The 15,000-nt window shown below is 45.1% G+C and overlaps 1 protein-coding gene across 4 annotated transcripts in view; it reads right to left on the bottom strand.

Annotated features, from left to right (window-relative positions):
• LOC143291763 (uncharacterized) overlaps positions 1-15,000 on the bottom strand; it is a 93,982-nt gene that overhangs the window by 1,786 nt on the left and 77,196 nt on the right. For all 4 annotated transcript variants that reach the window (XM_076601900.1, XM_076601903.1, XM_076601901.1 and 1 more), the window contains 3 exons: positions 10,079-10,295; positions 8,517-9,060; positions 646-759 (listed from right to left, as the gene is read on the bottom strand). In XM_076601900.1, the coding sequence (XP_076458015.1) occupies positions 646-759; positions 8,517-9,060; positions 10,079-10,295 (875 nt within the window). The remainder of the gene's footprint in view (positions 1-645; positions 760-8,516; positions 9,061-10,078; positions 10,296-15,000) is intronic.

Below are 15,000 nucleotides of genomic sequence, written 5' to 3'. Positions count from 1 at the left end.
AACATCTTCACACCCACATACATTGCTCTCTGCATCCCACACCCCCCTATACATTCTACAACCACACCCCATGCCCACCGTCCACCCTTCCCACACCTGTGATGGTGGAATCAGGACAGGTTGAGGTGAACAGCGAACGTTGGGCCCTCCCTTTACAACCACCCCCCAGCCCCCCCAACCCATGCCGCCCCCCCCCCTCCCACACACACACACCAAAAACAACAAACAAACAAAAAACAGCTTCACACCCACATACATTGCTCTCTGCATCCCACACCCCCCTATACCTTCTACAACCACATCCCATGCCCACCGTCCACCCTTCGTTATCAGCGAACGTTGGGCCCTCCCTTCCTTCACAACTACCCCCCCCCCCCCCCCCCCCCCCCCCAATCCATGCGGCCCCCACACCCCCACCAAAAACAAAAAACAAACAAACAAAAAAGCCTCAAAACCCACCATCACACATAGAACCTCTACACCCCACACCTACAAACCACACCTGTGATGGTATAGTCAGGTTGAGGTGAGCGGCCAGCGTCACTCTCTCCCTCCCTTCCTCCCTTCAAGCTCCACCACCCTCCCCTCCCACCCAAAACAAACCTTCCCACCCACACACAGACCCTCCACACCTACAAACCCCACCTGTGATGGTAGAGTCCGGCAGGTCAAGGTGAACGGCCAAGGTCAGTCCCTCGTTGACGATCTTGGACAGCACCATCAGACTCTTGCCAGAGATCACCTTGGCCTCTTTCTCCGCTGTTGTCCGACACACACACACACACACACACACACAGGGATAAAAAGCATGCAAACCCGCAAAGGCAGATTTATAATGATAAAAACAGAAAATAAACGAACAGATACAATAAAACAAAAAAAGTGAAAGGTATCGTAGCCTTTCACGACCACGATCAGCAGAGAACTGATATTACACTGTGTCCAGGGCTTGGCACAGGAAGGCGGGGCCCAGTCCTCTCCTTCCGCCGTTCAAACCTTCCCCGACTGAAGTCAGGAACCCATTCACACCTGGGTGGAGTGAGGAAAACCGGAGTGAAGTCCCTTTCCCAAGGGACACAACACCATGCCGAAACGGGGCCTCGAACCCTGATCACTGGTGAACACTGGATCACAGGACCAACGCCTTACCGATTCTGTCACGGCGTCTACCAGGGAGATTTAAGTAGACATAGATCTGTGATGATTAAAGAGAGAGAGAGAGACAGATGCAGAGAGACACAGATGGAGATAGATACACACAGAGAGAGAGAGAGACACACACACACAGAGACAGGGAGAGGGAGACAAGACAAGTATCAGTAGCTCAAGGAGGCGTCACTGCGTTCGGACAAATCCATATACGCTACACCACATCTGCCAAGCAGATGCCTGACCAGCAGCGTAACCCAACGCGCTTAGTCAGGCCTTGAAAAAATAAAATAAAATAAAATAAATAAAATACAAATAAATAAAATACAAATAAATAAATAAATAAATAAATAATAGATAAATACATAACAAAAACTAACAATCATAATAGTAATATTTATAAGGCGCAAAAACTTGATGAAGTCAACTGTAAGCGTACAAAAAAAGGATAAATAAATAAATACAATAACATAAAATAAATAAAGACAAGACAAACGGTTTATTGACTTTAGCATCTGCTCATATCAGGGGAGGGGGGAATAGGGAAATCAAAAGCACCAAAACCTGAAAAAAATGTTCTACCACTTTCTACGATAGTCACATACACACACTGAGACGTTCACAAAATGGATGTGGACATGGACAAAACTGGTTACATATTTTCACGTGTCGGAACATGTCGCCATCAGCCCAAGAGGTATGGAAAACAAACAGATAATCAAAAGCTAAATAACTTGGCTGCTCGATCAAAATTTCAAACTGAAAAATGTATTCAGCAATATCGGTCATATATTTACGGTCGTAAAGAACTGTTAGTTGTTTATTTGGATCTTGTGCAAATTTCAGAAGAAGGTATTTTGATCTTAATGCTCCATTAGAATGACAGTACCACAGGAAATGAAGTTCATCATCAATATGACGTATGCATATAGGGCAACGTAAGTCTACGGGAAGGTTTGTGGAATGGCGAAATTTATGAATTCTCATATCAGAAATGCCTAATCTGAATCTGATGTAGATGTCCCTCAATGCATTATTTCCTCAATGCCTTACTCGAAATACAGATCTAATGAAGTTTCAAATTAAAATTTTCTGTATACAGAATATCTCTTGTGTTCCTCAATCCTACTTCACAGTCCTTGTCAATTAATCGCTCTTTAAAGGCACGTAAAAACCAGGTTACATTTTGTACACCTTCGTTTAGCCATACATAACCAAATCCATACATGGTAAGTATGCTGCGAATATCTGATGCCCAGCATTTCTTATTGTCACTGTCTAGATTTACAAGTATGATGTAGGCTTTCTTAGACAACCTTTCGTATGTCATTCTTGAAAGGTGCAGCCAGTATCGAAATGGCATTTGTTTTTCCATAAACCATGTCATTTGGCGTTCTATGTACAACTTTTTATTTTTCAGAGTGAATATAAATATGGGCTTTTTCAAAGTGGAATGTTTCTAAGGTTCCCCATATTTCAGATCCATATAGTATAATGGATTCTATTTGGGAATCAAACATGGCGAAAAGGATGCCAGGAGTGGCATCCCCTAATTTCCACAAGGTTTTAAACATTTCAACTATTCCTAATTTTGCCTTTGCGGTCTGTTCATTCATAGTGAGCGAGAAATTAAACGAATAGTTGACCAAACACCTAAATATTTGTACATGGTAACAGTTTTCACTTCAACCCCATTATAAAACCATTTTTCGTGGTTTGAAATGTAACCCCCATTTCTGAATACAATTATACTAGATTTATCTAAATCAACAGATCAAGAGTTTCAGCATTTTTTCTCAGTAAGTCTAGCTGATGCTGAAGACCTCTCACTACGCAAGATAATAAGGCAACATCATCTGCAAACAGAACAGTAAACAATTCAATGATATCAGGATGGAGCTGCACACCATCTTTGCCATTGTTAATTATGTCAAGTGATAGTTCATTCATAAGCTTTGAAAACAGTTGTGGACTTGTAATTTCTCCTTGTTTCAAACCATTCCGACAGTGTGACGAATGCGACAGTATCATTCTGTCACATTTTGTTTATGGCTCTTTGCGAGTGTGTTTACGTGCAGGATGCTTTCTGTTTTGTGTGTGTGCAGGGCTTTCTGTTTTTTCATTGGTCATAAATACAACAGGAAATTGAGCCCGATCCTGTGATGTTTATGAAATGGTATTCACTCAGTTTTCAGTTCAGTTCTTACCTGACTGCCAGGCTTCTTTTATATTCTGTGTGTTTTTGCTGCTTAGGCAGGTTGGTGGAATATCTAATAATACTGTGAAACAGCTAATTGTGGAAAAGAATGAATTTATTTTTCAGCTGCTGTGGTGTTATGTTTTATAAGGATAGTCTGCTAGCAAGAGAAAGATAACTGTGTTTTGAACTTAGGAGGTATGAATTTTACGTCACTCCTGAATGACGTCATGACGCCATTCCTGAATGACGTCAAGTTTGGACCGGTTGGACTTGCTGAACGGATGGCTTGGTTTGTCACAGTCGTGAGTGAATATGTGAATAACTAGATTATTGTACCAGCAGAAGTGTGGCTTCATCCTCTGGAACAAAACCGTGGAGACGATGAACGGTTTCTACGCCGTGGTCCTAACGAAAGACAAGACGGCTCCAACGCCATGATGTAACGAGCTGACTCCTACGCCGACACTCTATGCCACTCCTGTGCCACGCCAGAGCTGGGCAGCGAGAACTTCGTCCCGCGCCATGCCAGAGCTGGCAGGGACTACTACTACTTCAGCACCTCAGACGGGGGATGAGATGGTTTTAATTATATTGGTCAAGCCAGAGACGGCTAATGACGACAGACTAGTCATTGTGTCGCCAAGTTGAAATCAGAAAAAAACCTAGTGGAGAAGAGAAACAGTTTCAGTTTTAGTAGCTCAAGGAGGCGTCACTGCGTTCGGACAAATCCATATACGCTACACCACATCTGCCAAGCAGATGCCTGACCAGCGGTGTAGCGCAACGCGCTTAGTCAGGCCTTGAGAAAAAAAGAAAAAAGAAAAAAAGGTGAATAAATAATAGATAAGCGTACATAAATAAGTAAATAAATACATAAATAAATAAATAATAATTATAATATGGAAAAAGGTAGTAGTAGTAGTAGTAATAATAATAAGAGAAGCAACGATTATCCAGTTCCTCAAGATATATATATATATATTGATCAGCGTCGGCTTACTAGAGAACTGATTTGTGTGACTATGCGAGAAAGAAATTGCAAGTGAATAATCAACTATAAATCTACGTTCTTCTGTTGAAAGAAAAAGACTGTGGACTTTATAATTGTGTGTCAGTAATATGTATCAAGGGAGGTAATACAAATCCGGTGTACGAACCTGAAATTACTGGGACTGTGCGACGAAAAATTGTTGAACATGTGTAAAGATAATTAATGTAAGGTTAATATTGTGTGAGCAAAGCGTCCATTTGCTCTGGAAAAGAAAACGTTTTCCCTTTTTGTCTCTGAAAGTTGATTATAACATTGACCCTGTTCTAAAAGCTGACTTTTGCTATTATTGTTGGCAGATTGTCTTGTGGCGTCTGGGTGACAGATTGTGCGTGTGATTTATGTATATATATATATTTTTTTTTCCCGAACACGCAGTTATACGCACGTCCAACTTTCTTTCGTTCTGTCTGTGTCTCCGGACCTACAGGGTCATCTGTTACAGACAGAAAAAGAAATATGTGAACCCTGCGCCATTGCCGCATCTTACACATGCTTTACCACTTTGTACATATTTTGAATGGCCTTTAAGATTTTACCACATATCCCATTTCTAATAATTAATGAGCCACAATTCAGCATGGGAAATTAAATCAAAGGCTTTGGAAAAGTCAATAAATGCTACATACAGCTTTTCTGTTACATGCTAGATGTTTCTGAACAGCAGCAAAATAAAGTAAAAACATGATCAATAGTGCTACGGTCTTTTAAGAACCCTGCTTGTTCTTCCCCAATGATATTATCTTCAATCCACTTAACTGGTCGTTTATCAAGAATATAACTATAAAGCTTACTGCATATATTTAAGAGGGACATCGTTCTAGATCTGTAATTGTTGGGGGTCATCAGAGTTGCCACGCTTATAAAGTGGTTGTATGATTACGTGTGTCCATGATTCTGGAAACTATCTTCATGGAAAAAAAAGAAAAAAGAAGAAGAAAAAAAAGAAGGAAAACAGATTTTCTAAACATGGTAATAATATCCAAGCAGCTGAATGTATAAATAACTCTGGAATCAGGCCGACCGGCCCACCAGCCTGAGAGAGACAGACAGAGACAGAAAGACAGGGACAGCGAGAGGCAGAAAGAGAGAGAGCGGATAGAGTGAGAGAGAGAGAGAAACAGTGAGACAGAGAGAGAGAGAAACATTGAGAGAGAGAGAGAAACAGAGAGAGAGAGAGAGAGAGTGTGTGTGTGTGTGTGTGTGTGTGTGAGAGAGAGAGAGAGAGAGAGAGAGAAACACAGACAGAGAGCGGGGTGAGAGAAAGCGAGAGACTGAGACGGAGAGAGAGAGCGAGCGGGTGACAGAGACAGAGACTGTTGAAGAAATGGTATGGGTTTCTGACGTTAGTCATGCACCAATGCAATAATCGTCATAAACATCGCTCCACTAACAGGAGCACAGAAACTTTCTCCAGTGTCATTGACGTAGCGGTGTGTGTCTGTGTGTCTGTGCGCACTTTGTTTATAAATGTCTGTGTGTGCATGTCTGTGTATGTTAATGAATGCGTGTGTGTATGCCTCCGTGTGTGGGTGTGGTGGGAGCGTGACTATGTGCGTGCGTGCGTGCGTGCGTTCGAGTGTGTGCGTGCCCCTCTCTCTCTCTCTCTCTCTCTCACGGTATGTGCATGAGAGCGCGTACTTGTTAGTGTGTTTGCCTATGCGTGTGTGTGCTTATGCGTTATATCATAATATGTATGTGCATGCGTGCGAAAGTGAGTGTACGCGCCTTCGTGTGGGCGTGTAGGCGCGCGCTTGCGCCTTGCGCCAGAGCGTGAAATATCAGCCGATATGCCTGATGTAACATAGACCTGCAAGATGTTGTGGAAGAACTCAGGATATCAGATGTGGGCAAGGAACATTCAGAAGAAATTTCCGCATTCGGGTCGCAAATTACCACAGTCTACTGCTGCGATCAGTTTCTGAGTCAATTGCCCGAGACAGATATTACATCACCTTAGTTTCTTCATCCGTGTCCGGAGAAGATGGGGGGGTTGACGAAGTGGGTGGGTGGCGGGGGGCGGAAAAGTGGCGTGTGTGTGTGTGTGTGTGTGTGTGTGTGTGTGTGTGTGTGTGAATGATGGTTTATTCAACGTCTCGCGTAAGGAAACAGAAGAAACTTGTGAAACTGACACACACAGTAGTGAAACAAAATAAAACAGTCAAAAAGAAACAAAACCGAAATAAAACTGTAATGACACCGAATAACATCAAAAACACAAAACAACGAAACTCAAAACACGTGAGAATACAACATGAAAAAAAAAAATCATTCTAAACAAAATAGAACGAATCATATTATGAAATTAAGTAGACTGAAGGAGAAAAGTAAGAATACTTAAAGAACAAAATCTAAAATCCTCTCGAAATTCAATGACGCGCGCAAATAACTCATAATGATATGTCATGCACGAAATACTTTTGCGGAGAAAAAAGGTACTTACGACCTTCTATGGTGAATAAGGCAAAGAAGCAGTGTGAATTATAGATAAGACAGACAGAAGACGCAGTGTAAAGAGTGAATAAGACTGAAGACGCGGTGTAAACAGTGAATAAGACTGAAGACGCAGTGTAAAGAGTGAATAAGACTGAAGACGCAGTGTGAACAGTGAATAAGACAGATAGACAGACAGACAGAAGACGCAGTGAACAGACAGACAGAAGACGCAATGTAAAGAGTGAATAAGACTGAAGACGCAGTGTAAAGAGTGAATAAGACTGAAGACGCACTGTAAACAGTGATAAGACAGATAGAAGACGCAGTGTAAAGAGTGAATAAGACTGAAGACGCGGTGTAAACAGTGAATAAGACTGAAGACGCAGTGTAAAGAGTGATTAAGTGTAAAGAGTGAATAAGACTGAAGACGCAGTGTGAACAGTGAATAAGACAGAAGACGCACTGTAAACAGTGATAAGACAGATTGAAGACGCAGTGTGAACAGTGAATAAGACAGAAGATGCAGTGTAAACAGTGAATAGAAAGACAGAAGACGCAGTGTAAACAGTGATAAGACAGACAGAAGACGCAGTGTAAACAGTGATAAGACAGACAGAAGACGCAGTGTAAACAGTGAATAAGACAGAAGATGCAGTGTAAACAGTGAATAAGACAGAAGACGCAGTGTAAACAGTGAATAAGACAGATTGAAGACGCAGTGTAAACAGTGAATAAGACAGAAGACGCAGTGTAAACAGTGAATAAGACTGAAGACGCAGTGTAAACAGTGAATAAGACAGAAGACGCAGTGTAAACAGTGATAAGACAGAAAACGCAGTGTAAACAGTGATAAGACAGACAGAAGACGCAGTGTAAACAGTGATAAGACAGACAGAAGACACAGTGTAAATAGTGAATAAGACAGACAGAAGACACAGTGTAAACAGTGATAAGACAGACAAAAGGCAGTGTAAACAGTGATAAGACAGACAGAAGACACAGTGTAAACAGTGATAAGACAGACAGAAGACGCAGTGTAAACAGTGAATAAGACAGACAGAAGACGCAGTGTAAATAGTGGATATGACAGAAGACGCAGTGTAAATAGTGATAAGACATATAGAAGACGCAGTGTAAATACTGATAAGAAAGACAGAACACGCAGTGTAAACAGCGAAAAGACAGAAGACGCAGTGTAAACAGTGACAAGAATAAGACAGATAGAAGACGCAGTGTAAACAGTGAATAAGACAGAAGGATAAAAAAAACCCCAACAGTTTATAGGACAAAAAACCGCAACAGAACAAAAACTCCAACCCCAACACACAAGACACACGCACATACACACACACACACACACAAAGAACATCCCATTCCCCAGCCCCCCACGCCCCCCCACACCCCACCTGTACACACCCACAAACACCACCAAAACACCCCATTCCCCAAACACACACACGCAAACACCTTCCCTCCCCCCTCACAGACACACACCCCTACAGACACCACATCCCACCTTCACCACCCTTAACATACACCGTAACACCCCACACATCCCAAACACTGCCTCCCTCACCCCCACCCCCCGCCCCCTCCCTCCATACACATCCCCCAAATACACACCCCCAACCTCCTCACACCCACAACCCAAACACCCCCACACCCCTACCCCAAAACACTCACGCATATTTGGACGCCGCACGGGCTGCGTCAGCCTCTCCATGGCCGTCATGGAGAAGGTTCGAACCTTGGGCGCCGTGGGCTTCACCTGGACCTTGGGCTGCTCAGCGGCCAGCAGGGCCGGGAGGTCCAGCTTGGGCTTGGTCTTCACGGGCTCCGGCTCAGGAGGTGGCACGTAGTAGTACCTGGACACCACATCCTCAGGGATTTCCAGGGCAAAGGACATCGTCAGCTGCTCCTTCAGCTTCGTGTCTAGGATCCCGACAGGCTTCAGGACGAGGACTCCCTTCAGGGACCTGTCCTCCTCTGTGGCGGGGACGATGGAGAACCTGCGGTAGCTCTCCTTGAGGTGCCTGAAGCAGCACAGCTCGTTGTTCTCGGTCAGGTCGTCGCTGGTCCCGAACTGAAGGTCGTCCTCCATCTCCAGGGTCCACGTCAGGCCGTCAGACAGCTCGAACCCCGCCATCTGTTTGGGGCGGTACTCTCTGGGTGGTGGCGCCCGCCGGCTGTAGGAGGGACGGCTGCTGACTTCCGGTGCCACCTCCACCTGTGGGGGGTGTTGAGTGTGGGGGGGGGGGAGGATGAGAGGGGGGGGCGTTAGGATTTTATTCGCTGATGATAACAAGTATATAGATATAGGTACAGACTCACTCACATATACAGACGTCCACCCTCCACACACTCACACTTCCCCACACCCTCTCTCACACTGTCTTCTACGACACACACAGCCACAGGTGTCTCTCCACATCCGTCCCCATCCACCCACACACCACACCGTACAAAGGATGGCGAAGACCTTCTCTCGCTGACACACGCATACATCCGCTCCACTGACTCACGCAGCCCAATCCATTCACACACACACACACACACACACACACACACTCTCTCTCTCTCTCAGATTAGCATTACTCAGGCTTCTGCGCACGTACAGACTGTTCGCAATTTGTCAGTCTATCTGTTGACAGACCGCGATCAACTCTCACGTCTTAGAATACTGAACTATGTTTGTTTCTTGTTGACAATGTGACATGTCCATGTATTGCTTGTTGTTTTCGTTGTTTGCACCCTTTATTTATTTTTTTTTTTAATTTATTTATTTATTTTATATATACATTTACAAAATTTTTTTTAAATTATTATTCTATTTTATTTAATTTATTTATTTATTTTTAAAAAATTATTTTAAAATTGTTTTATTTTATTTTATTTTTTTAAATTTTTTTTCTCAAGGCCTGACTAAGCGCGTTGGGCTACGCTGCTGGTCAGGCATCTGCTTGGCAGATGTGGTGTAGCGTATATGGATTTGCCCGAACGCAGTGACGCCTCCTTGAGCTACTGAAACTGAAACTGAAACTGCACCCTTTCATGAAGGGCAATGGGCTGTACTTGAATGAATTATCCGTATCCCTATCCTTCTCTGTCTCCAGCCCCCTAAACCCACCCTCTACAACACGCCCACACACTTTCCCCCAAAAAACACCCATCCACCCACATTCCCCACAACCACGCCCCCCCACACACACTCCCGCCCAAAGAAAACCCCCCACCCACCAACCCACCTTGCTGACGACAGCGAAACCTTGCTCCTGCCTGGCGTGGAGTTTTGCCGGGGCCACGGACTGAGGGAAGACCTCCACCACCCCCATCCACGACTTGTCCAGCAGGGACAGGAACACGTTCACCTGCCCCTTCTCCCTCCCCATCCTCTCCTCCAGCACCCCCACCGCCGCCTGCATCTTCCGCTGCCGCTCCGGTTTGGTCTTCACCACGCAGAACCTGTAGGGAGGACAGTCAGCAGGTTACTTCCATCATGGATACTAAACCATTTACAACTTAGTCTTTTGTGAAGGGCTATGACTCTCAAACCAGGAGGCCAAACTGCACTGGCTCTCAGTGCTGCAGCTTTGCGGGGACAGTTGGCCTCTGGGAACCATCCTCAACGCCAACTGTCCTAAAACCCTCTTGCCCGAGAGAGTGGGGATGTAACCTGGGCAGGACACTCTCCAGTTTCAGTTTCAGTAGCTCAAGGAGGCGTCAGTGCGTTCGGACAAAATCCATATACGCTACACCACACCTGCCAAGCAGATGCCTGACCAGCAGCGTAACCATGGTAATCAAATTCTAGCCCAGTTAGTGGGGACAGCAGTTTGCCTCCTCTACTGTTCCGATGGTCGACTCTCATACATACATGTATATGAGCGTCTATAGTTCGTTCAACGACACTGCTGTGTGCTAGCGATGAATGCTGGGTCGATGATCTCAACATGCTGAGGCTTATGAATCGTACACAACTGTGCACACATCCCACGACACAGCGCATCAGCCTGCCAGCCTTGTCAGCAATCGGAAATGATAATGATGATATGATGATGAAGAGAACAACAATACCACTGCAACAACAACTAGTAACAATAATGATAACAACAATAATGATACTAATTATAATGATGATGATAATTATAATGAGGACGAAGAGGAGGAGAAGGAAGAGGAGAACGAGGAGGAGGAGGGGGAGGAGTAGTAATTCTTATACTGCGCACAATCTTGCGTAATTCTCCGTTCACACTTACACTCCACACACACATTTAATGACCTAACACCACTCGCTCAATCATTATCTGCCATCTACAATATCACACACACACACACACACACACGCCACTACACCGGACAGCCAAAGAAGTCATTAACCCGTGTCAGCCCAGAGCTTTCTCGCAATGCAAAGCCACACTTTTCTCGCACATTGCCACGGACTCCCCCCCCCCCCCCCCCCCCCCCAACCCCACCAAGATGGTTTGATCATTTTCATTCCAGGTTCGTGTCTGCGTTGATTAATCTGTCAGCAGGATTCAGCACAATCTCTGATGGCGGATTTACCTCACATGCTCTGGAAATGGTGGACACGGGAAAAGGGACCAATAGTTATTGATCAGAGTTCGGCGTCGCTTCGGATCGATAATCAGATCAATGGACTAAAGGATTTCTCAATGAACTAAATAACTGTTCCACTTCAGGGAGAAAGCCTTCCTGCTGTTTGCTGTTTTTGTTGTTGCTGTCGTTGTCATCAGCCTCGTCATTATTAGCATCATCGTGGCTGTTGTCAGCAATACAATTACTATAAAGAAGGCTGAAATAAAACTGTTCTTGTGGACTGTGCCACCGAATGTGTGTGTGTGTGGGAGGGGGGTGGGGTGGGGGCGGGAGGGGGGGAGTGGGAGTGGGGGGGGGGGGGGGGGGGGGGGGGGGGGGGGGGAGCACGCGTCAGAGCGTTTGTCTGTGTGCTGAGTTGTGGAGACTGGAGAGGAAAGAGATGGATGGAACGTGTGGTGTGCGTGGCAAGCATGCTGCTAAAAAAACAACAACAAAAACAAAAACAAAAAACCCAACAAACGGTCTGCACTGGAAACTACCATACCCGTCGGTGTACATTCGAACTCAAAGGCCCATGTGTGTGTGTGTGTGTGTGTGTGTGTGTGTGTGTGTGTGTGTGTGTGTGTGTGTGTGTGTGTTTGTGCTCTCCCCTGTATTCCCACCCACCCGCTCTCTCTCTTTGCTCTGCACTCACATCCCTCGTTGATCAAACACCAGCCAATGAAGCACACACACACACACACACACACGTCGATTCATATCACTCCTCGGACATACCCACACTCCCTGTCTGCCTGCTGGTTCCTGTTTCCGTCTGTGTACCGAAACCTGGGCGAATAACAACAACTTGCCCCCAACAATCAGCGAGGTCCTATCAGCGACGCGGGCTGAGTCCTAGCTATGTCCTTGACGATCAGGTCTGCTTCCCAAGCTGTTGTGCCCAGTTCCTGCCTGATTCCATCTGACAGCCTCTTACTCAGTGCAGAGGAGCGGTGGTGGTTCAATATTGTGCGGTGTTTGGTTGAACACCGCCACAAAGACATTTTGTCCCCGGGGACGAGTTTATTTGGGTAAAACAATTCTCTTCCTCTTCACCAGTGATCAGGGTTCCAGGCCCCGTTTCGGCATGGTGTTGTGTCCCTTGGGGAAGGGACTTTACTCCGGTTTTCCTCACTCCACCCATGTGTGAACGGGTACTTGACTTCCGCTACTGAAGGTTCGGAAGGAAAGAAAGGGAGGGTTGAGCTCTGTGTTCGTATGCCGAGCCCTCGATAAAGTGGATGTGGATACACTGCCCCGATTGCCGTAATAGGCTGTGCGACCTTTAACCTTTTTTCTACACTAACAAGGAACAAACAGCGAGAGAGTTTGTTTTAGAGGGGGGGAATATCGATTCCAGACAATCTGGCCACATGTTCCCCACCGACCGACCAGTGTCTTAACTCTCTTATACTGCCCGGTCAGGACTGTCACCCTGCTGGGTTTGGCTCCACAGGCATTAATTCTGTGGGCTGACCGGAAAAAAATCAATGCTGCTGTTTAAGATTTCCTCGGACCGCCCCCGAACCCCTCTCTGTCTCTCTTTCTCTGTCTCTCTCTCTCATACACACGTACATGCACGCATACACAAACGAGAGTGCGTTCACGTTCGCAAGCACTCACGAAGTGGCAGACAAGAACAAGGCAAGAAACACAGTTAACGCATTCATTTACGGGACTCCATATGAAAAGAAAAGAGAGAGAGAGAGAGAGGGTAGGAGAGAGAGAGCTAGAGAGAGAGAGCTACAGAGAGAGGGGGGGGAGGGAACGAGAGAGAGGGGGGGAGAGAGCTAAAGAGAGAGAGAGAGAGAGCTACAGAGAGAGAGAGAGAGGGAGGGAACGAGAGAGAGGGAGGGAGAGAGAGAGCTAAAGAGAGAGAGAGAGAGAGAGCTACAGAGAGACAGAGAGAGATGGAGAGATTCAAGATTAAAAAACTTTATTACTCAAGGGTAAAGATTTTAGGCATCGCCCAGTCTTCCAATGAGAGGGAACGAGAGAGAGAGGGAGGGAGAGAGAGAGAGCTACAGAGAGAGAGAGAGAGAGAGAGAGAGAGAGAGAGAGAGCTACAGAGAGAGAGAGAGAGCTACAGAGAGAGAGAGAGAGCTACAGAGAGAGAGAGAGAGCTACAGAGAGAGAGAGCTACACAGAGAGAGAGAGAGCAACAGAGAGAGAGAGAGAGAGAGAGAGAGAGAGAGAGAGATTTCTGTTAGGAATTACTGAAAGGGGTAATCGAATGCTATGAGGACAGACATAATAATCATACTGAATGACCAAGACATGAGGGTTAACCCTTTCAATGCCAGTGTCGCATTTCAGCACCAGCCAGTTTACAGCACCCATGCCACTGAAATGTGACCAGATCATGGGTCTGTTGTCTATGACCCTAATGCTCTTAATTGTCAGTGGTAGGATAGGCCCCAATTTTCTACACATCACAGCTATTCTTTAGAGTAGACACCGTCTTTTCTGTGGTTGTAGCACAAGGAAATTTGGCACTCTAAATTGACTGGCGATGAAAGGGTTAAAACAACAACAACTGGATACCAGACACACAGTCACACGTGTGTCTTCATGGATTGGCATGCGGTGGGCACATCATCGAAATACAGGAATCAAACGAAACACCGGTGTGTCATTTTTCGCCGCCAAACCACAAAGCCTGTCCATGGAAATCTGATCTGATCAAACGACAAGAACGTCATTTTCCGAAAGAGGACCATGATTGCATCACACTTGGAGACCTGCCCCCCCCCCCCCCCCCCCCCCCCCCCCCCCAATTGCATTCTACATGTTAAGGACATAATAATCTCGATGGCAACGGCACGTGCTAATCTTGGACATACCACGTCCAAATCGAGAGAAATCGATTTAGAACCAAACCTTTTCTTTCTTTTAAAAATAGAAATAAGCTAACGATGGTCTATTTTTACACAGGCACGTGTCAAAAACTATATGTATGATCACGTGTGATCATCATTTTTATCTTTCTTCAGTATCGTAATTGCTGATACATAATTTTCATGTAGCTGTAAAGAATAAAATAAAAAAAAGAAAAGAAAAGAAAAAAGGGCTAAGTTTTGAAAATGAGTATTTTTTTTTTTTTTAATGCAAAGGAAAAACGTTTTTTCACTTCTTCATCGTCTCAGTCATGGAAATTCAAAGGGAAGGAAAACCGGAAGTGATAATTCTGAAAGGAAACGAATGATGAGCGCCCAGTGGCAGCCGTCAGTCGGCTCTACCCAGGTAGGCAGCCTGCGGTGCAAATGTCCCCGTGTATGTAAAGCGCTTAGAGCTTGGTCTCTGACCGAGGATAGGCGCTATATAAGTATCCACATCAATCAATCAATCAAAGCTTGTGAATCGTACCGTGATGTTGTGACATTAACATCAATGGGCCTGAGAGTACCATATAGTCCCCTTGATTTTTTTTCTTTCTTCCTTTTACTCATTTCCGCTTCTTTAGCTTTATTCCCTCTTTAGGCCGAGTGCTGGATTAAAAAAAAAAAAAAGTATGTTACTTGCTTATCTATTACCCTCGATAATAAATATTTTGTCTTGTCTTGCCGAAAAC

The sequence above is a fragment of the Babylonia areolata genome, chromosome 17, assembly GCF_041734735.1.
Source record: "Babylonia areolata isolate BAREFJ2019XMU chromosome 17, ASM4173473v1, whole genome shotgun sequence".
Lineage (NCBI taxonomy): Eukaryota > Metazoa > Mollusca > Gastropoda > Neogastropoda > Buccinidae > Babylonia > Babylonia areolata.
The sequence above is the reverse complement of the archived record's forward strand: the minus strand, read 5'-3'. Positions and strand labels throughout refer to the sequence as shown.